The following is a 27,444-nucleotide window of genomic DNA, read 5'->3' on the forward strand; positions in this document are numbered from 1 at the left end:
GAAGCATCATATATATACTCCCCACGCAACATAGGGCATAAAGGTGACAGTCTAACACTCTCCAAACCAGAATTGAAGTCCTCCATGTAGAAAGTAGAACATGTACATTCAGAAAAAAGGAAGGAATAAGGAAGGATACGAACTTCTTGGGCATAAAGCAAATACTACCCATGGAAAAGGCATGAAAAGGAGAGAGGGAGTGAATACTGTAAGTGAAGAGAAGGACCTCTACTGTTATGGTAAGATTTTACAGAACTGTACTATGTGCTTCCACATCACTGTTGCAGTATGCATTATCTCTGGGACAGTATGAAAGCTTCTGTGAAGGAGGGGAGGAGGAAGGTAAAGAGGAGCCCTCCACAAACCCATGAAGGATAGCCCTTGCAAATCCTGCTATGGGACTATGGAACTGACATCCAATTTGTAATGTTTAGTAAATATGTGAAATGAACCAAGTAGCAACTTCAAGGATAAAACCGGTGTCTAAATCCTTTTAGAAAATCCCTGAGGAAGCCACTGCCCTAGTAGAATTCCCTAATGGAAGGTGGCAGCTATTTACCATGAAAGGAATAGAAAAAAGAAATTGCCTTATTTCCTTTAGGAAAGGCCTTTGTTTTGTCTAAATATCTGAGCTGTCTATGTAAGTCCAAGGCATGAAGAACCTTCTCACTACAAGATTGCTGAGAAGGGAAGAAAAAAGAAGGCTGGATAGACTGATTAGGGAGAACTTGTTAACCACATTGGGCATAAAAGAAACATTCATACAGAGAGACACCCTCTCTCTATGAAAAAATAAGAAAGGAGGGGCCGCCATCAAGGCCTGGAGTTCGGAAACCCTTCTGGCAGAGGTTAAAGCAACCACTAAAACAGTCTTGGAAGTACAATATTGCAAAAAACAGCAACAAAATTCTTAAAAAGAGCCCAAGTCAGTTTTTCAAGGACAAAATTAAGGTCCCAAGAAGGAGAAACGGGCTTTCTTGGGGGTCTGATATGAAAGATGCCTTTTGGACGTTGCTTCACCTCAAATCTAGAGATCAGAAGAGGAGTCAGTGGCAGACAGGAAGAAACTGCTGACAAGTGAGCTTTCACTGATGAATATGTCAAGCCAGCATGTAGATATTCACACAGGTAGGAAAGAACCAAGAGGACCCCCAATGAAAAGGGATCCTGGTGATGTTTAAGACATCAGGCAGAAAATCTCTTCCATGTGGACATGCATGATTTTTTGGTATTGGATTTCCAGGCCTTCTTCAGGACCTTAAGCACATCCTCAGAAAATCGGTGTTGGGAAGGAATCAAAAGCTATCATCTAAAGAATCAGCTGAACATTGGACAAATGTGGGTGAAGGAGAGATCTCTTGTCCTGTCTAAGAAAGGTCCATGCGGTGAGGTAACCTGTTATGATTACCTTGGCCAGATGGAATAAGAGGGGAAACCAGTGCTGTTTGGGGCAAAAAGAAGTCACCAGCAAAATATTTTGAGAGTCCTTCTCAATTTTGGTAAGAACCTTAGGAAGAAGAGGAAGGCCATACAGGAATACTGTTTTCCTAGAGAAAGACATGATGTCCACTTTCTAAGTCAAAGGGCTTGGGACTCTGAACAGAACTCAGAGAGTTGCTTGTTCAGAGGAGATGCAAACAGATCTACCTGATCAATACCCCACCAATAAACTATGTCCAGGAACACATCTATGTGAAGCATCCATTTTTGAGGTTCTGTCCTGGACCTGCTGTGATAATCTGCCATAAGATTGAACTCTGAAGGATGCAGACTGCCTGTAGGGCCAACCTGCGACTGATGGCTATTCTCCTGGCTTGGAGTGCCAGCCTGCAAAGGACATAAGACCTCATGTCCCCCTGCTTGTTGATGTACCACATGACTGTAGTGATGTTTGTATAAACCCTCAAGGGACCTGTCACCCAGCGCGAATGGAATGTTTGAAGATCCAAAATGAGAGTCTTCATTTTCTTGATAATGGTGTTGATGTAATCTGCCCTCTGTTGAGGGGACAAAATGCCCTGAACCATCAGGGTGCCTAAAGCAGCTCCCCACCTCAGCACTAAGGCATCAGTGAAGAGTTACTGGGATGGCTGAAGCATTAGGAGAGAAACACCTGGATTGAAAAATATCTATTGAATCCATCAGTGAAACTGTAGCTTGAGACAAGGCAGTAGAGGGACCACATGCTCTAGTGAGTGGCAGCGTTGAAACCATACTGATTTTAGGTACCATTGAAACTTTGTCATATGAAGCCTGGCCCAGGATAGCATGGGGATGGAGGGGGCCATGAACCCCAAAGCCTGGAGAAACTCCCTGGACAGGAGACAGGACAGTGGAAGCAGGGAAAGGAAATAGCTTGTGAGAGACAAAACCTTGGAGAAGGGAAGAGAGGCTGGTATTGGAACAGTTTAGATCCTGCAGCCTAGAAATATTTGATCCTGAGATGGAGTCAGCATTTACTTTTGAATGTTGACAGTGAACCACAGGCTGTACAATAGGTAAAGTAAAGATCCCACATTAGCTTGGTTTGGGATGGAGTCTGAAGTAAAAGATCATCCAAATATGGACATACTTGAATGCCCTGAAATCTGCAAAAAAAAGAGACTACTAAAGCTAGGCACTTGGTGAAGACCCTTGATGCTGTTGAAAGGCCAAACGGCAAATCGGATAACTGAAAATGCAAGGAAGAAACAGAGAAATACCAAAAGTTCCTGAATAGAGGGTGGATAGGAATATTAAGGTAGCTAGCCTTTAGGTTTAGGGAAACCAGAAAGGCCTGGGGTAGCAACAGAAAAAAGGGAGTCTGAAGAGAAAGCATTTTGAAGGATGGTACTTTGAGAAAGGTGTTCAGAAAGGAAAGATCCAGGACAGGTCTCCAAGACCACTCTTTCCTAGGGACCAGAAACTTCCTGGAATAAAACCCTAAACCCCTCTCAGTCTTTGGAACCAGATGACACTGCAAAACTCATGGAAAATGAGGAAGCTGTTCGGCAGCAGGTTGAGGGATACTGGAGAAGGAGGGGAGGGTTTTTTAGGCCATAAATTAACCCTGCTGGGTAACTGATAGAACCTAAGAATCTGTGCTGATCCTTTCCAAACTGGGAGAGACCAAGGAAACCTGAGGGATAAGGGAACTTGACCAACATAAAGGGAGTGCAGAAAGTCAGATGGCTGCAGACCTGCCAGGAAAGGATTGCTTTTGGGGCCTAAGCATTTGAGTAGGGTTGTAAGCAAAAATACACCAAGGAGTCCTCTTAACCCTTGGAAGACTGTTTAGACAGTCTAATAAAAATGCAATTTTACTACGATAGTTCCTCTGAAATGTGGCAATGGGAGAAACAAAGATGTGCTTCAAATCTTTCATGACCTTACCCTGATCCTGCAAGGTCTTAAAGAGCTCTGACACATCACTGTCAAGCAAATTTTGGTAATCCAAAGAAGCAACCAGAAGTTTCACCTTATCATCATCTAACAAGGCCTGAAGGCAAAGACATGATTAGTGCTTTATCACAGAACGAAGGAAGCATCTTTAGAGGAGGCATCAGCCACATTATAGCTGCATTTTATAGAGTGACAGGCAACTTAAGAAATGGAACCGAACAAGGACAGAGCCTTACCCTCAAAGTCGGGCATATCAGAGACAATCCTCCCAATATGGGAAAGAAGAGACAAACTATATCTTGTCATATAGGTCTGGTAATTTGTAGCCCTAAAGGCTAAAGTAGCAGAAGTGCATACCTTCTTACCAATCCTCTAAATGTCTCTACTCTCCTTAACTAAGTGAAGGAGCTTAGAAGAGAGCAAAAGTCTAGAAGGCTTATCTGTAGACACAGAAATCACTGTTGGATCAGATGAAGGGCACTTTTACAAGAATTTGTAGGCATCTGGCACCTTATAGAACCTGTCAGGCTTCTTAGAAGCCAGAGATTGGGAGTCTGGTGCCTGGGAAGTAGCAGAGAAGGTATCCAATAGAGCAGCCAACACAGAAGGGTTAGCTGGAGGTTTAGAAGAGCCCATGTGTAACAACTCATAATACCTTTTCTAGATGTCTGATTCCTGGAGCAATCCCATTTGAAATTTTCCATCATACACAGGACTGTCTCTCCAAAGGAGAATCAGGACTGACAGTTTTCTCCTTCTCTGACCCATAGTCTAAAGGAGAAGTCAACTAAGAGGAGTGGACTAAAGAGTCAGTACCATAGTCAGAATACTCATCTGAGGACTCAGGGTCCTTTGCCCATATGGGAGTAGGCGACCAAGGGGGAGTAGGAATCAAAACTTCCTGAAGACATTTTAAAGCCATCAAAGTATTGAACAAGCCTTGAGTGAAGTCCTGAGATTCTCTTTGCGGATCTCTGGTAGCTGACACCACGTGTTTTGACTTTTGTCTTTCTTTAAAGGGATGTCTGCCTTAAAACATTATGGTTCAGACCCCTGGCTGGATTTGATCAAAATACCTGGCACCTCTTCCCTAATAAGGATCTGAAAAATCCCTTTAGACCCCTCAGATATTATCAGCCATGATTCATCCTCAACATCTGTGGAGGACATCTGCAAGGCTTCCAAGGACATGTGAGAAGCAGGTTCCATGCCGGCCTCTGAAAAGGTCACGACAGAGGACTCCAATGGCAATACCAGACTGTCCTCCAAGTTCTCATCCACATCAAGAGAGATGTCCAGGAGAAGCAGGACAGCAGCAGGCTCAGGTCTAGATTTCTTGGCTGCCTTCTTGAGTGGCAGCTGTACCTCAGGGTGAGCAGATTCTGCCATAGTACCTTGGGCCAACAGCTTAAGATGTTGGTTCTCAAGAAATATGGAAGGGGAATAAAGATGACTACATAAATCTTAGGTAGAAAAGCCTGAAAGATGGAATACTGAGTGTAGTTGTGAGATGCACCTAAGCAAAACAGATACCTATCATGGCAGTCCTTACAGGGAATTTGCCTCCCACACTGACATTTCCCTTTTTTGGATGACATACATCTCACTAGAAAAGAAAAAAAAAGAAACCCAAATGAGGTACTTTTCTTGAAGGTTCAGTATCACCAGCAAAGTGAAGGGCATTCAGACCAACTTATGATAACGGTGTTTGGACTGGTGTCAATGAAGTTTTGGTTTGGGGAGCTTTGTATGACACCTTTATGCCTACACTTGTGCAGGGAACATACGTCTGACATATGACATTACTAGGTAATAAAGGCTTTGGTCTACTGGCCGGATGTTGGGCTATCCATGAAAGGACATATACAAAAAAAACGAAGTGATTCATACTATGTAAACTGGATTACCTCCTTCATGTCTTCCAAAAGTATCTTGACCCCTATCACTTGAGATAAATTCATCCTGTTTCTCCTATTAAATGTGGTCCTCCCATGCAAAATGTCAATAACTGGGACACCTTTAACATTAAAATCGCCTTCCACAATTTCATTCTTTGCTCCATTTCCTACCTCTTAAGTCATGAAGAAATGACATGCTTAAAGCTGCACAATAGGCAAACTGTGCCAATTTATTTTGCCCTAGCAGAAATTTAGATTTGCCAGTCTGCCCACTGCATATCTTTGGTATGTCAAAGCAAATCAGAGTCCTGGCTTGCATATTATAACCTTTTATTATCTGTTCTGTGACACAGATTGGCAGTTATTAAAACAAAGAGTTAATGGTGTCTACCATATTTTCAAAATGTAATTTGTAGTGGGGTAGCAGTAAATGCTGCATATACTGAGGTTTACTATGCCTGCAATGCAAAGCCATGGTTTGTGTCTCAGTATTACAGTAAGAACATGTCAGTGTTTTTTCTGTGAAATCACGGGTTGCTATACAGTCTGTATTTTGCATATTATGTGTCACCAGTCGTGTGTGCATGTGATGAGTGTGTGTGTCTTGGAGCAAGAGTACTTCTATAGGGGATTTGAGTACTGCTTTTTGTCATTCGGTTTGAAAGGAGTGCCATAATACAGCGACTACTGTTTTGTATGACAAAGACACTTTGGAACTGTGCTGAATTCATTACTGCATCTGCTGGACAGGAAGTTGACAGGTAAGTGAAAACCTTCTCTTAAGGATACATTGTACTGTTTCATCTCTGTAATGTTGTAGTGCTTTTTTTACTTAGACTGTGATGTAGGAATGTTGGTGTTTTTAGGACAAGAGAAAAAAAACATTAATCAGTATGGAATGCAGACCTATATTGGTGACGGTCTGCAACAAAACAAAAGACCAGGAGACAGTAGGGAGTATGAGGTACCAGGCATATAGAAGAAAGACATGGATGAAAGATGCACAGTGAACTTAAAGTACTACTTTGGCCATTTTGCACTGCATAGACAAAGTCAGCTCTCAGCTAAGAGGATTAAGTACAAGGGCTGGTGAAGATGCTTAGCTAAATCAGTTTTGCTCACAGCAGCACTGTTGTAATCAGGATGTAAAACCCAGAACTGCCACAGCATCTGGAATCCAGTCCCAGCAAAGGTCGGTCAGAGCACAGCAGTAGCTGCTAGCCGATGCACAAACAGAAGCAAATGAATGCACGGTACAGACAGGGTAGAAGTTGCAGTGTATTCTGGAGACCCACAAGGAATGCACAGCTAAAGGAAAATTGCAAAATAGCAGAAGGACTTCAGTATCACTACTATTCAGTCACCCAGCCCTACTAAACTCCTGTTTGTTACTCATCAAAAAAAAAAAAAAAAAACAGTCTGTGGTTGCTCCCCCATTTAGTCCCCAATTCTACTACTGTTGTTCTAAGTGGTCTTAATTCCACTTTATTTTCACAGTAGAAGGTCTGAACCCCAAAAATTCCCAGAGACTGGTTGAGTGAGTTTGCAGTCCTTCTATAGAGCTGCATGTTTTCCTCTGTGAGGCTGTCTTAACAGTGTTCTGACCCAGTGTGTGTGTGTGTGTGTGTGTGTGTGTGTGTGTGTGTGTGTGTGTGTGTGTGTGTCATACCTCTCAACTGTACAGATTTTCACAGACTGTCTAGATTTTTGCTTCATATCTTTGGTCCGTCTTTCATAAAATTGTGGTTTTCTGGCAAATCACTGTCAAGTCATTAAAGATTAGAGTCAGAAAATAATGCCAGATATTTGAGTTGCAGACTTCATACCCTTCAGAAAATTCATGCTAAAATAAAACCTGTTATTCTATCAACTTTCTAAGTTTGTAAGAGCAATATTTAAAATTCTTCCCTATTTTGGGCCTTTGCCCCCCCCCCCCCATTATTTATGGCTTTGTCCAGATTTGCTGCTCAAAGAGGTTGAGAGGTATTGTGTGTGTGTGTTGGGGGGGGGGGGTAAGCAGCTTTCTGTCTGAGTACTCTGGAAGCCTAATTAATCCAAGGATGCAACTAGTTATGTCATTACAGCTGAATGGGTGGTGAGACAGAATTTCTATTGTTACAAAAAAGGAGTAGGGAATTTGGGGGAAAAGGGTGGGGAAAGGTATCGATAGAGACACTGATTATCAGCACATGGTAAGGGCTTGCCCTGCTACTAATGTTGTATGGGTAGGACAGTAGAAGCTATCCAGGACTGATTCTGGCTTTTAGATTGGGGGGGGGGGGGCTCAGCATGCCAATTGTCTAAATCAGAATGGCTTTGGATTATTGCTTGTTTTTCTGTCAGTCATTTTCCACTCATGGAAGATGGTCCCAAATGTCACTTCAATGCACGTGCATGAACATAAGTTATGGAACTATGTTAAGTAAGGACTCTAAATATGCATCGGGGTTCAAAGTGTTATTGGATTTTTTTGTTTGTTTTATTTTCCTGTGTTAATTTTTGAAGTTTTCTTCTTTGATGATTTGAGGCTACTTATTTTATATACATTTGTGGCGAATTGGTACATTTTTTTTTTATTTGGTGTACAGTATATATATTTGGTTACACAAAAAACTGGTTGTTTAGAAAAGTGAAAAAGGTGCAGCGAGTAATGTACAGTCTCATGTTCAGAAGGCAAGTATATACCCAATATAAATTAACAGCTGGCAAAATTATCTGTTGACACTAAATACTTAACCTGAGCAAATAAGCATTATCTGCCTTGTAGGTTAAAAAGTAGCCAAAAATGTTGGAAAACAGTTTCTTTATGGTACCATAATCCTGGAGATACAGTAACATGCCCTCTCAGCAGCTACAGGTTAAATATCACATTGTAAGGTCAAAGAATACACAACTGCAGTAAGTAAACTTACAATTATATGTGGTCTGTTAGCACCAGTCGACTAGCTGGGGAAGAAGAATCAAAGCACTAACGCTTACAAATTAAGCAAATATTTACCTCAGTAGCTGAACTGCATCATCATAACCGATCGGATGAACCGGGATTTTAGGAAGACCAGCTCCTTTATCTGCAGCACATCTGTAAGTATATTCTGGGGAGGTAATAACACGTGTCACAGTTAGTGCATATCTATTAATGTTTGCCACACTTAACACTAACATTACTTTTACAAATGTTCTCATGAAATAATACACTTTGCTTCCAAATGGAAGTTTTACAGAAATTTATCTTGCTCTCAGATTATTGAAAAGACGTGATATATAATGACTGCCAAGAAAAAAGGAAAGTAATATCATTTTAAACCAAAAATCAGCTGCTGTGTTTTCCTGAGAGTGTATGATGGCTGCCTCAGACTCTTGCAACAATAACTGAAAAATGTGCAAGGGGTAATTCTGTTGTTGTAAGTGGTGAGCTTTCCTCCTCTTTTGTCAACAGCTCTGATTATTTTTTTTGAATATACTCTGTGCTCAGAAGCACATACTTCCTTTGCCAGCACCTTCCATGGTGTCATAAGCCAGGCTAGAACAACGTACTGGCCCCTGTACTACTCAGTTTGATCCTCATTATATATAAATACATACTTGCTTTCCTTTGGCGTTGTAGCATTAGAAATAGTAGTTGAATGCAGGGACTTGTGCAGATATAGTAGAACACTAGAAGGTTAATGAGCAGCTACTGCAGAAAGCCCCCCATTTAGATTAACTGATTCAATTAGTATATATCTGTCTTATCTGCCTTTGGAGGTCTTCTTAAGTGGGTAGCTTTTTGGAAGAACCTCAAACTGTGAAAATGTCACCTCCAAGTAGGACTGAGATGCACAATGGCTAAAAGGAAAGAGCGCAGAAGACCAAATCCTGGAACAGCAAGGGGCCAAGAAAATTCCAGAATCACACACCAGGCAATAATATGTGGTAAAAATGTGAGTGCTGTGACATGGGACACAGATGTCTATCCTGTGACAAAAGTTGTGAAAGCAAGCTCTGGAAGTTTCCTAGCCTTTTGTGAAGAGCTGGCAAAGCATGAAAAGGGCACAACTGTCTCAGCTGTTCACCAAAAAGAAAGCAGTGGGGAAATAAGGAGGGTGGCCTAATGGTTAAGGTGTTTGCCTTACAAACACAAGGTGCAGGGTTTGAGTCTCACAAGGAATAATTGGCTAGGCTTAAAATGGCTCGCAAGGGCAGTTAGCTTAGTACTAATCTATGAACCTATAAACCAATGGTTTAAGGACAATTCTGACAACAATCTGGGCAGCAAAAGTGGGTTAGTCTTAAGGGGCACCTGAGTGTTGTGAAAGACCAAAAATGTTCCTTGTAACAAGAGAGTCAAGTGCTTAAAGATCCTTAATGCAGAGGTGACGCCAATAAATAAAAGTGTCTTCCAAGATATAAATGAGAGAACTGCTAAGCCAGCATGCTTGCAGTAGGGACAAACAGGCTTGATTAAGAAGTTGGGGTTCTGAGGAATAGAAGGGTTCCATAAAAGTGGGTGAAGATACTGAGATACCCATAAGGAACTTCTTAACCCATCACTTCTGGGCAATAGCTCTGCCTTTTCACTCGTTTGTGATGCCAGAGTCCTTGACTGTGGCACATCTAAGGGGAAAAAACATGTGCCTTGCATAGTTTAGTTTAGGATCACATGGAAACTGACTGACTGAGATGGCACTTCATATTTTTATGTACAAATGGACTTTTTCCATTTAGTAGGACATGCCTGGTGCAACATAATTCTGCATGTTTTTCATATTCTATTAGTATATATCTGTAATATCTGCCTCTGGAGGTCTTTAGTAAGTTTTTTGCTATTACATATCTTACTACATACAGTTTTGGTGATGATTCCCTACGTTCCTTTGAAACATCGAAGAACGAGTCACTCCGATTTTTTTCACCACTGAGAGACCACTCAAAAAAACCCCCCAGAAAAATGAAAAAAAAAAAAAATATCACAGCAATTTAACAACCTGTGATAAGACAAAATGGCACAAAAGCCACTCGTATGCAAATGCTACAACTATGTGTAGATACACCAGCTGAGTCACAATTTGTTATTGTTTGTATTGGTTACTTTGCGTGGATACAGCATACTCCAAATGCAAGGCTATTACTAGCAGCTATTCATTTATTTTTTTTCTGGGTACTCATGGAGGTCCTGACATTTGCAGATTCTAAAAATCTTAATGTATTTACTACAAATTCCACATTACCATGTATTTTTATGGGGTCTACTTTATTTACGCAAAAGTGTAAAACCGCGAATACATATGGATCGAACCATATGCATGGAAAGTGCAAGCTGTGGATAACTGTAAATGGAAATCTCTGTAGGTGGAGATTTCCATTTAGTTCAATGTAGTGCGATCTCGGAGTTGGTATATTTAAATAGTGGGGGGTGTAGGGGGTGCAGGGGGGCTTGCCCCCCTACCTACAGCTTTTCTTTTCTGCGTATTTTTTTTTCTTTATTAACTTTCAAACGTTTAAGAGTTCGATGCATATGTGTCGATTTTTATGCATTCGAACTTTTGAACGTTCAAGTTAATAAAGTAGACCCATTTTTATGCATCTGCCTATATAAATATTTATTTAATCATTTTTACAGGGTTACAAGTACTCACTAAATTATTGATCTGTGAGAATCTTGAGAAGCTTAGCCTTACATTCCCATGTTTTTTTTTTAGCCCTTATATTTTGTGTATAAATAACCCAGAGATGGGCAGAGCAAGTATATGTTGGCATATTTACACACTGCCCCTATACATGAGGGATAAGGGTGCTAAATCAGGAATGAATTTATAGATATCCATGCATTTGTCCAAATTACATTTGAGCAGAGTAAGAGAAACATTTTGCTTTATGTGGAGTGGAAGACAGTTCTACAGAAGCAGAATTCTCTTTGATATATACCTATCCCTTCAATATGTTCTGTTTATGTTGCAAAAGAGATTGCAAGTCTTTGAGTGGGTGTTTATGCCACCATTGAAGCTGTGAATGTGTAATAGGTGTGACAGGATTGGGTCTGCTGAAGCAATACACATAAGGCAGAGGTCAACTTCCAATATCTTATACGATACCAAAAGGAAGGACAAGGTTTTGAGAAGGTTAGCACAATTTTTATGACTTAGGCCTTTGATAATCTTAGTGAGGAAGCACTGTGGTCATTCCAGTTGTGACAAGTGTTTGGACAAGTACATACGGAAAGGGGCATTACACTCGATGATTTGGCCTAATGAATGTCAATGACAGTGGAATGATTAAATCCTTGAACCTGCACGTCATACTTTTAAATAAAAGTTGTGCAATAAAAAAATTATTTCCTTACAACTGTGGACACATTGCGTTTCAAGGACAGTTCATTGTTGACATACGTTCCCAAATTCCTAACTATGGGATCAATTTTCAGGGGAATGTGCTATTAATGTGATAGTTACATGGGAACAATGCTTGGGTTGCTGAATGATATGATTAGACATTTCTTGGCATTAGTTTTGTTCCATGGTTTTAACATATATTTGTCTGTGACAACACATCTTTCAGTATCATGGTGCCCTTTGGGGCGTTTATGATGGCACCAAGTTCAGCCACAAACCCTTAATATTATCTTTGCCTTTCAAAAAGTAAATGCCCAAGGACTAAACCCTAGGGGTACACTGCTAGTGACAAGTCTTTTGGAGGTAATAGAGCTGCTAACCTTTATTTCTTGATCTCTATTTGTGAGTCAATTTGCTACCCAATGTCTTACAGAGGGATTTTCATTTATCTCAGAGAGCTTATCTTCAATGCTATTAGTGAGAGACAATGTTGAATTCATTTGTAAAGTCTAGACATGCACTGATATGCCTCATCCTTTGCTACAGTATCTTCTTTTGAAGTCATATAGGTTATCTAGACAAGATCTGTCCTTGACAAATATGAAATGACTTGGGTTGAGAGTCTTATGGTTACCTATGCCCTTACTGACTTTTTTAAATTTCTCCAAGTCTTTTAGGTTTCTAATACCATGACGGGAATGGACCCCATTCCTAAGTCAAAGTACATTTAAAGTTCATGAAATTAGTATTGTTTCACTCTTTGATGTTAGCCAAAAGTGCTCTATGCAGCACCCGCAATGTGCCCAGTAATGACTCCTCCTGCAATTCGTATGGTGTTACATGAATTGGTAACGTATCTAAATACGATTGTAAATTCTTTTTTATAAGACCAGTTGCTCCTACAACTATCGGAACTGTCTGGGTATCTTTCTTCCACATGGCTCTTGTTTCTGCCTGCAGATCGAGGTATTTTATGACTTTGTGTCTCTCTCTACGCAAAACACTGTAGTCACAAGGTGTGGCGATTTCAATGATCAATGCTACTTTTGTCTTCTTTTCTTGGACCACTATATCTAGTTTTCTAGCATCTATCTTTTCGACTGTTGGTATTGGTTGATCCCATGTGATGTAAACAATCATTTTCTATGATTCTCTGTGGCTCATGTTTCCAGTGTTTTTCAGCCACTTCGATACCATAATGTTTGCACAATCTCCAGTGTAACAATCTCGCCACATTATTATGCCTTTCTGTATACAGTCCCTCTGCCACTAGAGTCGCAACTAGCAATAAGGTGTGTGACTGTTTCCAATTTGGTTCCACAAAACCTACATATGTCTGTTTCTCCCACATGTTCAGTGGACTTCGTAAACCAGCGTGTACGTAGGCCCACTATCTTGAGCTGCCAATATTAAACTTTAATTTCTTGATGTAAATTCACCTCTCCTTAAACCATTCCTGCTTTTGTTCTTGATCAACATAAGGCTCTTCCAGAAGTTTTCTATACTTGCACCTATCTGTTTTTTCCACATTTCTTGCCTTCTCATCTGGTCCTTCACCTTATATTCTTTCTTTTGTTTTTTAGCACAGTCAGTCGCTACCTGGTTTTTATCCACTTCTGGTTTGATTTCCATTCCTGCTTGATGTCAATATGCTTCTGCTAAATTAAGCATAGATGTCATCTTGGATTTATTCTCCTCATGTTTCAAAACTTTCACCACATTTGGATCTTGTGAGGTCAGTAGATATGTGTGGAGTCCCACAATTGCAGATCTATACATGTAATCAATTTCAAGGAGGCCCATCCCTCCTTCAGAATGGGGAATATATAATCTTGGTATACATTGACTTATAGCTTGGATCTTGTTCCTAGGTGTCAATGCTGTTTTCAGGATTAATTTAAGTCTTCTAAAGTACTCCTTACTAAGCTTTATTCGCATTTGTTCATGTTTTATTGCTGATCCTTCATCAATTCCCAAGTATTTATACACCCCCTCTTGCTCAAGTTCTTTTATATCACATTCGTGTCCCAAACTGATGTTTTCCTGGTGCTGCAATTTTCTTTTTTTAAAGGTTGCTTTTGTACATTTATCAAGACCAAATGACATTCCAATATCACCTGAAAAAGTTTTGACAACCTGCAGCTGTGCTTTCAGTTCCTCATCTGATGAGCTATACAATTTTAAATCATTGACAAAGGGAAGATGAGAATTCGTCAGACTTTGTTGTTTTCTAGAAGCCAAATTATAGCCATGACCTAAGCTGTTAAGTAAACAGCTTAATGGAGTAATGGCAAGGCAAAATAGCAACGGTGACAGGGAGTCATCCTGGAATATCCCCCTTTGGATTTTTATCCCTGGGATAATAATCTGTCCTTTATCATGGTTTAATTGCAAAGTAGTCTGCCACTGTTTCATGGTTACTGTAATGTAATCAATCAGTGTAGGATGTACCTTATACATTTTTAAGCACTCTTTTATCCATGAATGTGGGATACTATCAAATGCTTTTTTATAGTCAATCCATGCCATACTTAGATTTTTCCCTTTCTTACAGCTCTCCATTACAACTTTATTTAACAACAAATGATCTTTTGTTCCATATGACTTTCTTTTATTGCCCTTTTGCTCTACTGCCATAATTGAGTTTTGTTCTAAATGATGGCGTCAATCCCAGAGTATAGCTTATACGTCGTCGGAAGACAAGTTATTGGTCTATAATTTTTAGGTTAGCTTGCAGGTTCACTGTTAAGTAAGAGCATTGTTTTTCCTGTTGTTATCCAGTGCGGTGTCTGTCTGGGGTGTGCATATAAATAGTTCTTACTCATGGCTATATCCTAGTGTAAAGAAGTTAATACTTTAAGCCAAAAGTTAGGTACTGCATCTGGGCCTGATGGTTTTCAGTTAGAGGCTTTTCTCAACTTTGTTTCAATCTCTCTAGCTGTTATTTCATCCCATTTCATATCCTGTACCTTTAAACTTATTATTCTTTCTTTTACTTCTTCTATCCGTTTAACATCTTTGTTATGTTCCAGAGGATCTTCATAGATACTTCTCCAAAATGTATCTACTTCCTCTTTTTTCGGTGGTCTATCAATTCCTTTTACCTTATTTCCCAATTCTCTATAAAACTTTTTTGGGTGATCAGTAAATTGCTTATTTTGTGCTTTTCCCTTATATTTATCTTCGTATCTTCTGAGTCTTTCCACCTGTTTTGAAATTTTTAGTTTATCTCCAATAGTGCATTCTCCAATAGTGCATAATAGATCCTGGTCTGTTCTAATACTGCGCATTGTTTTTATCACATCTATCTTTCTTAATATTTTTGTTGATCTGTTCCCTCTTCTATAATCTTCTAACAATGACACTTCTTGTCTTAGCTGCTTTACAGTTTTCTCTATTCAATATTTCCATGATGGTATTCGCTGTTGCCCCCTCTTTTCCCTCGCTGTCCTATGTTCCTGTGATAGAACTTTATCAGTTATTAATTTAGCAGCACAGTAATATATTCTGTTTACTTCTGTTATATCACATGGGTCTCTATGGACAGTGGTAATTACTGTGTTCATTTGTTTTATCAAGCTTCTCACTTCTGGGGTTTTATTAACCTTCTGCAATCTATCTCTCTCACTGATCTTGATATATCTGTCTTTACCTATTAAATCAAGCAACTCTTCTCTTAACTCCTTTTCTTCCATACTGAGGGCACATCCCTTGTTTTCCATTTCCAGTGGGCATTCTACAGAAGATTTTATAGCATCTTCCTGTGGCACATTATCTTCAATTTCATCCTGTGTCATCTGTTGTTTTGTCATATGGAAACTCACTGGCCTATCACTCCTCAACATTGACTGCATCAGAGTTTCCACAGTTTCCTGTTCCTTTCCTTCCTGTCTAGCTTCAAGTGAACTACTGGTTTCCTGTGGAAGGCTCCAAAATATCTTGATATGGCACCTGACCTGTTGCTTCCTGTTCTACTGGTTTCCCCTTAATTTGGATATCCATTGCTCTATCCTGTTGTGGTGCTTTCTGCATTTGATTTTCTACACTGAATCCTTCTCTTTGCAGCTGTTCCATTACCTCAATTTCTATTTCTTTGACTTCTCCATTACTAATCTCTTTTTCTACTTTTCCTCTTAATCTTCTTATTTTTTGTATTGTACAGTTTTCCATATCCAGATTCCTTTGTCTATATTTCTCTTCAAATATCTTCGGTGCTGCTCTTTTTGTATTAATTAATTTTGCTCTTTCTCCTAGTCTAGGGACTACCACCTCGTGTTTTTTTTTTTTTTTGTGCATTGTATGGCATTACTTGTATTTATTTTATTTTTTTATTTTTAAAGCTGTCAGGCATACATTTTCACACTAAATAATGAAATGCTATTGCATCTTTATGACCATGAGGTCTACAGTTTGTCAGGAACAGTTGTAGGCTTTATAAATTATTCAGTTTCTTTATTCGAGTTGCTCATACTGTCACTGCAATGGTACCCATGCATAAGATCAATGTGTGCTTTGTGTCTAGGGATAAAGTTGGGTCTGTATATGGCAGAAGTTTTTCTGTCAGTTTGTGTCTTTTGGCTTTTCCCGGTTAGGGGTCGCCACAGGGGAACTCCAATCCGCTAATGATTGGCAGTTGATTTTTACGTACCGGCTTGCCAGGCCTGACGCGTTAAGTCACATGTCTATTTTTTACCATGTGATTTTGTTACATTACATATCATTCTCAGAAAAAATGTTAGGTTCATAGGTAAGTACTAGGCTATCTGCTTGAGGGCATTTATAAGCCAAGCCAGAGTGTGTTGGCTTTCACCACCCCATTGATTAATTAACTGAGCCTCTATCAAGCAGAGCCAATGAAGTGATCCCAGGGGTGTATTTTCTGTTACCCATCCACTCTTCAAGGTTTCTCTTGAAAAGTGTTAGTGAGGGGCTCTGCCTGATGTAATTTGGAATTTTGTTCCAAAACATGGGGAGTCTCTGTGACAGAAATCTACCCCTCCAGCATGTTCTATTTATTGTTGTGGCGAGGTTTAGCTCACTAGAGCTCGTGGCTCGCAGTGACTTGGATTTCTTTAGGTGGAGCATGTCCATCAATTCTGAGTTGGACATGGCTTTGTAAGTCAGGCAGAGATCACCTCTGAGTAAGCGATATGCCACTGAGTGCAGCCGGAGTTTTTTCAGTCGGGCTGCATAGGACATATGTTTGAGACCAGTAATCCTCTTGGTGAGATACTTTTGTGGTCTTTCCAGCTGTTGGAAGTGTCTTGTGAGGTACATCCCAAATGGGGCATTGTACTCTATGATGGGTCTAATGAATGACGAGTAGAGGGGCACTATAACCTCTTTATTTCTAGATGCGAACCCCTTAGTAATTAGATGGGATACACAGAAGGATTTCCTAACTACTTTGGCAATATGATTGTCAAAGGAGAGATTACTATCTACCTGGGTCCCCAGATCTCTTATTACCTTCTTCTGTATTAAGGGGGCTGCCACCTTTGTGGTAATTCTTGGGTGTTTTGTTTTTCCCAAATGGAATGACTATGCATTTTTTGGCATTTAGCTTGAGGCCATGACTTTGACATCAGGTGTCCGTCTCAGTAAGGTCTTTTTGGAAGATGTCCATGTCAGCCGGAGAGTCAATTATGGCTCCCAGTTTGCAGTCATTGGCGAACTTGGTTAGCCATAGTCCTTCTGTGTTTGCCTGTACTTCTGAGAAGTATATGCCGAACAGTAGGGGTCCCAGGACCGAGCCTTGCGGTACAGCACTTGTGACTGGTTTAGAGTCGGACCTGGAGCCCGCTATTCTTACAGTGTGAGTTCTGTCTGCAAGCCAGTTGGCAACCCATCTCGTGACGTAGGGGTTTATGTTCAGGCTGGTGAGTTTTTCTGTAATACCTGAGTGGGGAATGGTGTTGAAAGCCTATGCAGTTCCACTGCCAGTCTGCCACATGACGAGTTCAACATCTTTAGTTTCATACAACAACATAATCCCTTACAAGAAAACTACTTAACATGCTTATACGTACACGACACAGTTACTGCAGAAAATAATTTAATATTAATTAATTTCTTGAAACATAAAATAATATGCATTCTGGCTGATAAAAACATGCCCAATTATCATAGTTTATGGAGAACAGGTGCATTTTAAGACAGACTGACAGTAAAAAGATGGATAATTACATTAATTCAATTTATAAGGGGCTCCGTCCTTTCCTGAACCTACTTTTTTTTTTTTTAATGGACAGTGACTGGATAAGGGAATGATGGGTCACCAGTTCCTGTCCCTATTACAAACAGAATGAAGAGAAGAAAGTATACAAGTGATGGCAGGCCAAGCAAGATAACACTGACTGTGCTTATTTGCCATAGAAACTGCACCTTCTGGTCTTCAAAAGCTATTAGAATAATGTAGCGGCTGCCAAATTGTGCTGCAGTTGTAGTAATCACACAGCTTTGTGAATTACCACAGAAGCAGGAAGGGTATAGAAATTTCTGGTGTCACTTCTCGATCATAGCGTATTTCACATTGTCATCCTTCGTGAGGGAGAAGCAGTTGAGGTGTTTTGTGTTTGATGGCGACATAATGAGGTCTGTCAGTAGGTGGTCACAGGCTATGAAGCATTTGTGGGAAAGAGAGAGAGAGTCTTACTCAATTTGGCCATGAGGTTGCGAGATTTCCATAGTATTTGTTCTTCTACCAAATAGAGATTGTGGTTAATGGCACAATCCCAGCTTGCAGATGTACCAAGATTACTGCCATCTTGTCAATGTACAGTATCTGGTAGCAACTTGGAAGTGTTGGGGGGGTATTCTGTAACCTTTGGATACTATATCCCTTATCTACCTGTCCAGAGTGATCTTGGACCACACTTAGTCATGGACAGACAGACTTCCCCCAAGTACCTCCACAGGGAAGCAAGTGTTACTGCCCTATGTGGGCACCTTTTCCGCTATACAGGTGGTTATTATGAGCAGAGATTTGATATTGGCTTCTTCTAGCACCCCACTGGTGACTCAATTGTCTCACCAAGACCACGTTCAGCACTTGCTCCTCTGCATCCAGTTAAAGGTCCATCGTGGAAGTTGAAATATGACACTCACAACTGTTTTGCTGTATTTCTTCATGTTCAAGAGATGCCTGCTAAATTTATCACCAAAAACAATGAGTCTCATGAAGGGGGAATCTATTAATGTGGCCTTAGTATCTTCCTCAAAATGAATAAGTCAGAGCTACACAATGCCTGCTGCTGAAGCTCTGGCTGAACCCTTAGCTGTGCTGTACATGACAATGACTACGCTGTTCATTACATTTGAGGAGGGAGTGGTCTAGGCCTTAAGCATCTCTTTCTGTTGCTCATTTGATAATTCCTCAACTACATGGAGTATCTCATTGGTGACTTCAGTGGTTTAAATGGTTCAGCACTCACATGCTTCTCAGACGAGTCCATAATCTGGGATGCCTTCTTTGGCAAATGGACAATGGGACATTGGGGATAACAGCCTCTCCAGGGCTGCTGGAAAAAACACTAGGTCTATACTGGGGGGGGGGGGGGGGTCCCTGAACAGACTCACTTTACTGGTGAGAAAATATAAAGTCAGAAATCCTGGGTACTAAATCTGCTGTATCCAGGTTGTACTTGCTTGGTGGCACCATTGAAGAAGTTTGGAGAATATATCTGCATTCCTGCTGCAGTCTTTTCTGAGGGGGATGGGATAGGGTCTCTGGGCTACCCTCTTTTTCTTACATAATGTTTAGCATCTCTCCAAACCTAAGGTTACTGGGAGGATGAATTGCATGAAGCTACAACTTCTTCATTATCCTGGTCTATAACAGCAGACTTCATTGTGAAATCAGTATGTTTTCATTTGAAATTAGCCTTAAGGTATGTTTTGGAGGAGGGCTCCAAAGATTCAGGACAGCAAAAAATCCTGTTTTGGAATACTTGTGTCAGAGAAAATAATGTAAGATTCCTGAAAAATGCATGTGGCATGGGATAATCATCTTTAGCATGTACACTATGGTTCCATCAGTTGGGATGCCTGCAGCATCTGCACTAACAAGGTTTGATCTAAGGACAGAAGCATTGGTTGCAATGGCATATATTCCACTGACATTAATCCTACTAGCAACTGCTCCAAAAATGCCTTCTGTAGTGCATAGAGGGCTGCCAGTGCCTATTTCAAGAGTGGTGGGACCACACAGGCCATGGTAGGTGCTGTAGGGTAGGCTGAGGAAAATGTGACATCAGCAGCAGGCCTTGAATAAGAAGGTGTGCTGATATCAATGCTAGTGTGATCAATGTAGAATATTATGGTTTGGGAGGAACTGATACCTGCTCAGTCTTGCAAAGGAATGACATTGTTTGCAGTAAAGTTGTTGGAAGAACAAGGCTTCAGAAAGTACAGTTGTGTAAAATCTTACCATAACAGTAGATGTCCTTCTCTTCACTGCTGTAGTATTCTTTACAATAGGGATCCCCTGCCAAGGGCAGTCCAATGTCCGGTCAGTATACCAAAGCCTTTAGGCTGGTTTAAGGTGTTCCATACATCAAATGTATGCACCTTGTGTAGCATAGGGCATAAAGGTGATGTCAGAACGTACCATCCTCAGAAATGAGATCCCAGTAGGAACACCAGTCCAAGGAAAAGAGAGGTAAGCTATACATCCAGAAGAGAAATGGACCAGAGGGTGGAGGGAGGGAGTGAATGCTGCAGCAGTTAACAGAAGGCCATCTACCATTATGGTAAGATTTTACAAAATTGTACTAAGTCCTTCCATTACACTGTTGCAGTTTTCTTTACAATAGGGAGAGTGCCACAGCTCGTGAAGAAACTTGAGAGGAGGAAGGATCAGCAGAGCTCTCTAGAAAACCATGAAGGATGGCCTTAGCAAAACCAGCTCTAGTTCTGGAGATACCATCCAACTTGTAGTGCTTGCTAAATGTATGCAGGCAGCTGCCTCAAGAATAGAGTTAGTATCCAAACCCTTGAAAAAGGCACCAGAAGAAGCCACATCCCTAGTAGAATGAGTTTAAACAGAATAAGGAAGGCTCTTATCATGAAAGGAATAACAAAAAGAAATAGCTTTTGACATCCAAGAAGAAATAGTTGGATACAGCTAATCTTTGGGGCCTCGGATGAAAGGAAACACAAAGCTGATCAGATTTTCTAACAGTCTTAGTCTTACCCAAATAAAATCTCAGATGACTATGCACATCCAATGTGTGCAGCACTTTCTTATTGGCAGACTGTGGAGAAGGGAAAAAAGTGGGCAAATGAATAGACTGATTAATGGACAACTCATTTACCACCTAGGGCATACAAAGGTTTAGTACACAAGGACACCCTGTCCTTATGAAAAAACAAAATCTGGCAGAAGTACGGGCCAACAAAAGTAGTCCTAAGAGCAGTGTTGCAAGGAAGCTGAAGCTGCAGGCTCAAAAGGAGCCTGAGTCAATTTTTCCAAAATAAAATTAAGATCACAGGGAAGAGGGAACGGGCTTCCTGGGAGGCCTAACAAGGACACCTTTAAAGAATTGTTTAGCTTCAAATTTAGAAGCTAAAGGAGGAGACAAAGGCAGACAAGCAGAGATAGCTGGTGAGTTGCTTGGCCTCCTGCAGGTCCATAAGTACATCCTCAGAAAAAAACAGGTGTCTATGTGGAATCAATATCCTATTATTCACAGTGTCAGTTGAACAGTTGACAGGTAGGGGTGGATGAGAGATCCCTTGTCTTATGTGAGTAGGTCCACCCTGTGAGGTAACTTGAGATTACTGTCATTAGCTAAATGCAGAAGAAGAGGGAACCAATGCTGTCTCGGCCAAAAGTAAGTCACCAACAAGACTTTGGGAGCATCCTGTTGAATTTTGAACAGGACTTTTGGAATGAGGGAAAGGGGAGGGGAAAGCATAAAGAAACATCCCCTTCCAAGAAAAAGATAGGACAACCACCTTCCAAACATGAGGTCCTGGGACTCTGGCACAAAATAGAGGAAGTTGTCTGTTCAGAGGGGAGGCAAAAAGATCTATTTGAGGAGTACCCCATTGGTGGACAATGTCCAGAAAAGTACAGTTTTGTACCTACCATAAATGTAGATGTCCGAACTGGATAGCATCTGCAGTCATAACAACTGGGTTGTCCTGTCGTCAGGCAGCCCTTCAGTCGGCCGGATTCCAAAGTCCGGGTCCGGCTTCGGCTGATGTCGCACTTCACCCGACGTCATCTCTGTTGGTCCTCGGGTATAAAGGCATCAGCCGACGCCATTTTCCTCAGTGTTTCTTGCCCCAGATGCCAGTAGCCCTCCTGGAGGTTAAAATTTGGATAGATGCCAATGTTTCCAAAAAGATAGAGGTAAACACAAAAATAAGCATGTATGTACATATATAAAAACAAATACACCATAAAAGACTCCCCCCCACCAGCTAGCTATTAGGAGGGTAAAATACCCTAGGAGTACCACAGAGGGGAAGGAGGGAGGGTAATCCTGACTGCAGATGCTATCCAGTTCGGACATCTACATTGATGGTAGGTACAAAACTGTACTATGTCCTTCATGGATGCATCTGCAGTCATAACAACTGGGTAGAATACCATAGCCAACTAGGGGAGGAGGATAAAACTAGATTATGGTGTGTTTAGGATCCCTTGCAGTACAGCAGTGGCAAACCCTGCTCGGGATCTGGAATATAGAGGTAAGTTATAATGCTTGGCAAATGTATGCACGGAGGTCCAAGTAGCCGCCTCAATAATGTCTTTGGTTGCCACTCCTCGTAAGAAGGCTGTGGTAGTGGCTGTTGCCCTTGTAGAATGAGGTCTTATGTTCTGTGGAATTGGTTTTCCATGGAAGGAGTAACAGAATTGTATGCAATTTCCTATCCATTTGGAGATTGTCTGTTTGGAAATAGCTTTTCCTTCCCTTCCTGTTGCATAGGCTACAAAAAGTTGGTCAGTCTTTCTGCTATTTTTTGTTCTGTCCAAGTAGTAGCGTAGCTGTCTATGTACATCCAAGGTATGCAGTATTCTTTCCACTCTGTTTTGTGGGTTGGGAAAGAAGGTAGGTAGGTGGATTGCCTGGTTTAAAGACACTCTGGATACCACCTTAGGCATAAATGTAGGATTAGTCCTCATGGACACTATCTTGGTGGAAGATTAGGAAGGGTTGCACTGCCATTAAGGCCTGTAGCTCTGAAACCCTCCTTGCTGAAGTAATTGCCAGTAGGAAAGCAGTTTTCCATGACAGGTGTTGTAGGTCTGCTGTTGCTGCTGGTTCAAAGGGTGATAGTGTCAACTTTTCTAGCACAAAGTTTAAGTCCCAAGCTGGCAAAGGTGGTTTCCTTGGAGGTTTTACATTCTTGATTCCTCTGAGGAACTGCCTGAGCAAAGGGTGCTAAAAACAGGTGGATCAAAGCTGTATTCTGCTGAAATAGCTGATGCATGTATCTTGATGGAGGAGTAGGACAAGCCTGAATGAAGAAGTTGGCCAGATACTCTAGAATGTTAGGCATATCTATGTTTGACACATCTTTTCCTCTTTCAGTACTCCAAATGACAAACCTTTTCCATTTTCCAGCATAGTTCCTTCTTGTTGAAGGTCTGCGTGCTTCAAGAATAATGTCTTTAACTCTTTGAGAAAGTTCTGGGTTAGCTGTTGCTATGTGATGTTCCATGCAGTCAGTTGCAACGTTTTAGGTTTGGATGTATGATGCTGTAGTTGTTCTGAGTTAGCATCAAAGGCATCAGGGTATTGGCCACATATTGTTCTGAGACATGCTCCTCAGCAGTGGGTACCAGTGTTGTCTTGGCCAGTTTGGAGCTATCAGGATTATCCTTGGACGTTCTTCCTTGATTTTTAGTAATACTTTGTGTATCAAGGGAAGAGGTGGGAATGCATATGCTGTCAGGCCTTTCCAGCTGAAGGAGAGCGAATCCACTTTCCATGCCAGTGGGTGTAATGTCCTTGTGCAGAATTTTTTGAGCTGGTGATTGAGAGGTGATGCAAATAGGTCTATCTGAGGCATTCCCCATTTCTTTGAGATGGTCTTGAAAATGTCCGGGTGCAGTTTCCATCCGTGGGCATCCGATGTGGTTCTGCTTAATATGTCTGCTAGAATATTTTCTTTTCCCGGTACAAACATTGCCTGTAACTGGATGTTGTAGCTGAGTGCCAGGTTCCACAGCTCCAAAGTCATTCTGCATAGGGGGTATGAATGAGTGCCTCCCTGCTTGTTGATGTACCACATGACTGTGGTGTTGTCTGTCGTTATCATCAACTGGTCCTCTTTGAGAAATGGTCTGAACCTTTGGATTGCCAGTTTTACTGCCAGCATTTCTTTTAGGTTGATGTGCAGGTGAAGTTGATCCTGTGTCCACAATCCTTGCACGCATTTGTCCAGCATGTGGGCCCCCCATCCTAGGTCTGAAGCGTCTGTTGTGATGGTCTGGCTTGCTTGACATCTGCGAAAGGGTAGGCCTGGGTTTGTCTGGCATGCCTGAGCCCACCATAGGAACTCCTGTTTTAAGCATGGAATTAGTGGGATTTCTGTTTCTAGGCTGTGACTGTGTTGGGACCATAAATTCTTTAGGTACCACTGTAGTTTTCTCATATGTAGTCTGGCAAGTGGGACCAGGATTATGCATGATGCCATGAAGCCCAAGGCCTGCAGTACTTTTCTTGCTGTTAACTTGTTCAGCTTTGTTAGTGCCAAGAAGTAAAGAGGGAGTTCTTTTTGTTTTCTGCAGTTAGGAATGCCATTTGTTTTACTGTGTCCAATTCCGCGCCCAAGAATGTCCTTGTTTGGGATGGTATCAGCCTTGACTTTTGTAGATTGACTGTGTATCCCAGTGCTTGTAGCAAGTAGATGACCCTTTGTAAATCTGTTGTCAGCTTGCTTTTGTTGTCCCCTTGTAGCAGGCAGTCGTCCAGGTATGGGTAAATTTGTATTCCCTGTAGTCTGCAATGGGCAATTACTGATGCCAGGCATTTTGTGAATACTCTGGGTGCAGTAGATAAGCCAAAGGGCAATGCTGAGAATTGATAGTTCTCTGATCCTGCAAGAAATCTGAGGTATCTTCTGCAGATTGGTTGAATGGGGACGTGCAGGTATGCCTCCTTGAGATCTAGAGTTACCAGCCAACACTCCTTGCCCAGCATGGGAAGAAGTTGCTGTAGGGTCAGCATTTTGAATTTTGGGACAATGATGTATGTATTTAAGGCGGACAGGTCGAGAATTGGTCTCCAACTTTTTTCCTTTCTTGGAACTAGGAATAGTCTTGAGTAGAACCCCTTTCCTTGCTCTGCAGTTGGCACTTTTTCCACAGCTCTCATGTTTGCTAACTGCATTATCTGTTGTAGAGCCTCTGTTTTTTGATTTGGAGGTAGATTTGGCATTCCTCTTTTGATTGGTAAAGTGTGGAAGTGGAACCGTATCCTTGATCTATGGTTTGTAAAATCCACTTGTCTTTTGTTATATAGTGCCAGATTTTTGAAAATAAGGTTAACTTTCCGCCTAGAGGAGCTGCTATTTGTTCCCTGGTAGGCGGATTTAGGATTAAGTCACTGTGGTTGTGTTGATGTGGTGGCAGTGGTTGTGTCTGTGCCTCTGTTGTTACCTTGCCACTGTCGTCCTCTGTAGGCACCTCCTCTGGATTGGTTTCTGCCTCTGGAACGTCTGTTTCTGCCCCTTTGAGATCTTGTGGAGTCAGGAAAGGACCAATTTTTGGCAGGCCAGTTCCTGCTAAACCTTGGGGGCTGAACCTGCAAGAAATCTTTAACCGTTTGAACGGATTTTGCCTTTTCTTCCATTTTCTTCATAACCTGCTGGGCAGGTGTACCAAACAAACTTGTCTTATCCATAGGAGCATCTAGTAACTTTGCTTTAACATGATCCGGTAAAGCTTGCTCCTTTAGCCATGCATGCCTTCTTATCACTGTGCCAGTCATGGCTGATCTAAATGAAGCCTCCAGTGCATCATAGCCACATTTTAAGGAATGGTTGCTAATCTGTTGTATGTTATTTACCATTTCTAATACATATTTCTTATCAAGAGATTCATCAGTGGTAAGCTTTTTAGTTAACTGATCAAGCAAAAACTCTTGGTATTGTATCATGTGAAACTGACAGTTTAAAGCTCTAGCTGAGAGAGTAGCTGAAGTGTAGACCTTTTTGCCCCATCTGTCTAATGACCTTGCTTCCCTTTCAGAAGGAATAGGGTTTTTAGCTATGGTCGCGGCTACTGCCTTGGGACCCTGGGATATAGTTTCGGGGTCTGCAAGAGGGGCCTTGTAAAGGTGGTGATGAGTGTCTGGCACCCTGTAAAATCTGTCTGGTTTGGCAGGGGCTGGAGGTAAAGAATCTGGAGCGGAGCAGACATCATTGAAAGCATCATCCACCACAGAGAGAACAGGAGGTATAGCTAAGGGCCTGTGTTGTGGAAGGTGCAGAAAAGTCCTAAGTCTTTTCTGGAGTCTGAAAAATCCTGTTGCTGCCATTGGAACTGCTCTCGCATGGCATGTAAGGTTTCCCCAAAGGAAAATTCTTCTGGTGGGGAAGCAGCTGGAATGGATTCTTCAGCATCAGAGTCTTCAAAATTAGAGAAAGGAGCCTCTGGCTGGTCAGTTATGTCTGATTCATCGGCTGAATCATCAGATGAGACTGGCTCAGGGGGCTCTGCCCTAGGTCTCTTCTCTGGGGGCTGAGAGGCCCTGTCTGGGTGAGATTGAGATCCTCTAATTAATGAAATTAAATCTTCTGCCAGTGTAAGCATTTGAGAACTAGAGGAGGGCCTGGTTGAAGGGGGTTTAACAGGCACTGTTTTAGTAGTCTTGGCTGCTTTAGCCCTGGCGAAGGCCTTAATGGACATGGCTGCTGGAGGCCTAGCAGCACCACGTGCTGGGGTAGAGACATCCAAGGGAATGGTGTCTGATAAGTCAGTGGCAACCACCGTAGTGGGTATAATTTCTGAGGCCGATTCAAGAATGGTAGCAGGGGCCTCAGTTGTAGAGATAGATTCAGCTGTACTTTGATCAGTTTTCTCGGTTTCGGCCGAAACCGAGACACTCGCGGTTTGCTTAACCATGGTTTCAGCTGAAACCGCGGACCGCGAGTGTCGGTCTTTATCTTTGCGTTTTTTGGCAGATTGGGTAGTCGGAGGATCCGATGGCATAATGTATGCAAAATCAGAACCGAAAAACTGTTCAGCAAACTCCGTCCGACGCCTAAGCGTTCGTCGGTTGAAAGAAGCACAGGCCGAACAGGCTGCTACGTCGTGGGCTGGGCCTAAACAAGGCAGACAGTAAGAGTGGAAATCTTTATGAGGTATTTGTTTCCCACAGGTTAAACAATTATTAACTTTTTCTGACATCGGCAGAGGCAAGAAAGAGTCCCCAACGGGGTACTTAGCTTTAGAAGTCTTCGAAGTAGTATTCGGTAGAAGTAATCTCTGGATCCGACCGACCGGCACTTGCGAACAGCTTCTGCTTCGGGCGCCACGCGGCAAGAAAGACTGGGGAAAATGGCGTCGGCTGATGCCTTTATACCCGAGGACCAACAGAGATGACGTCGGGTGAAGTGCGACATCAGCCGAAGCCGGACCCGGACTTTGGAATCCGGCCGACTGAAGGGCTGCCTGACGACAGGACAACCCAGTTGTTATGACTGCAGATGCATCCATGAAGGACATCATACCCATGTGAAGCATCCATTCATGGGATTGAGTTAAGGCATTGCTCAGAATGTCTGCCATGATGTTTTTACCTGAAGGAATGTAAACTGCTTGAAGGGTCACTTGATACTGGATAGCAAGATCCCATACCAGGAGTGCCAACTGACAAAAAAGGTAAGATCTTTTCCCC

At 41.7% G+C, this 27,444-nt stretch overlaps 1 protein-coding gene across 1 annotated transcript in view; it reads right to left on the minus strand.

Annotated features, from left to right (window-relative positions):
- LOC122802144 (glutamate carboxypeptidase 2-like) overlaps positions 1-27,444 on the minus strand; it is a 1,578,923-nt gene that overhangs the window by 620,549 nt on the left and 930,930 nt on the right. Inside the window, exon 8 of the mRNA XM_044071823.1 lies at positions 8,278-8,371. Within this exon, the coding sequence (XP_043927758.1) occupies positions 8,278-8,371 (94 nt within the window). The remainder of the gene's footprint in view (positions 1-8,277; positions 8,372-27,444) is intronic.

The sequence above is a fragment of the Protopterus annectens genome, chromosome 5.part0, assembly GCF_019279795.1.
Source record: "Protopterus annectens isolate FY-2018-M chromosome 5.part0, PAN1.0, whole genome shotgun sequence".
NCBI classification, from domain to species: Eukaryota; Metazoa; Chordata; order Ceratodontiformes; family Protopteridae; genus Protopterus; species Protopterus annectens.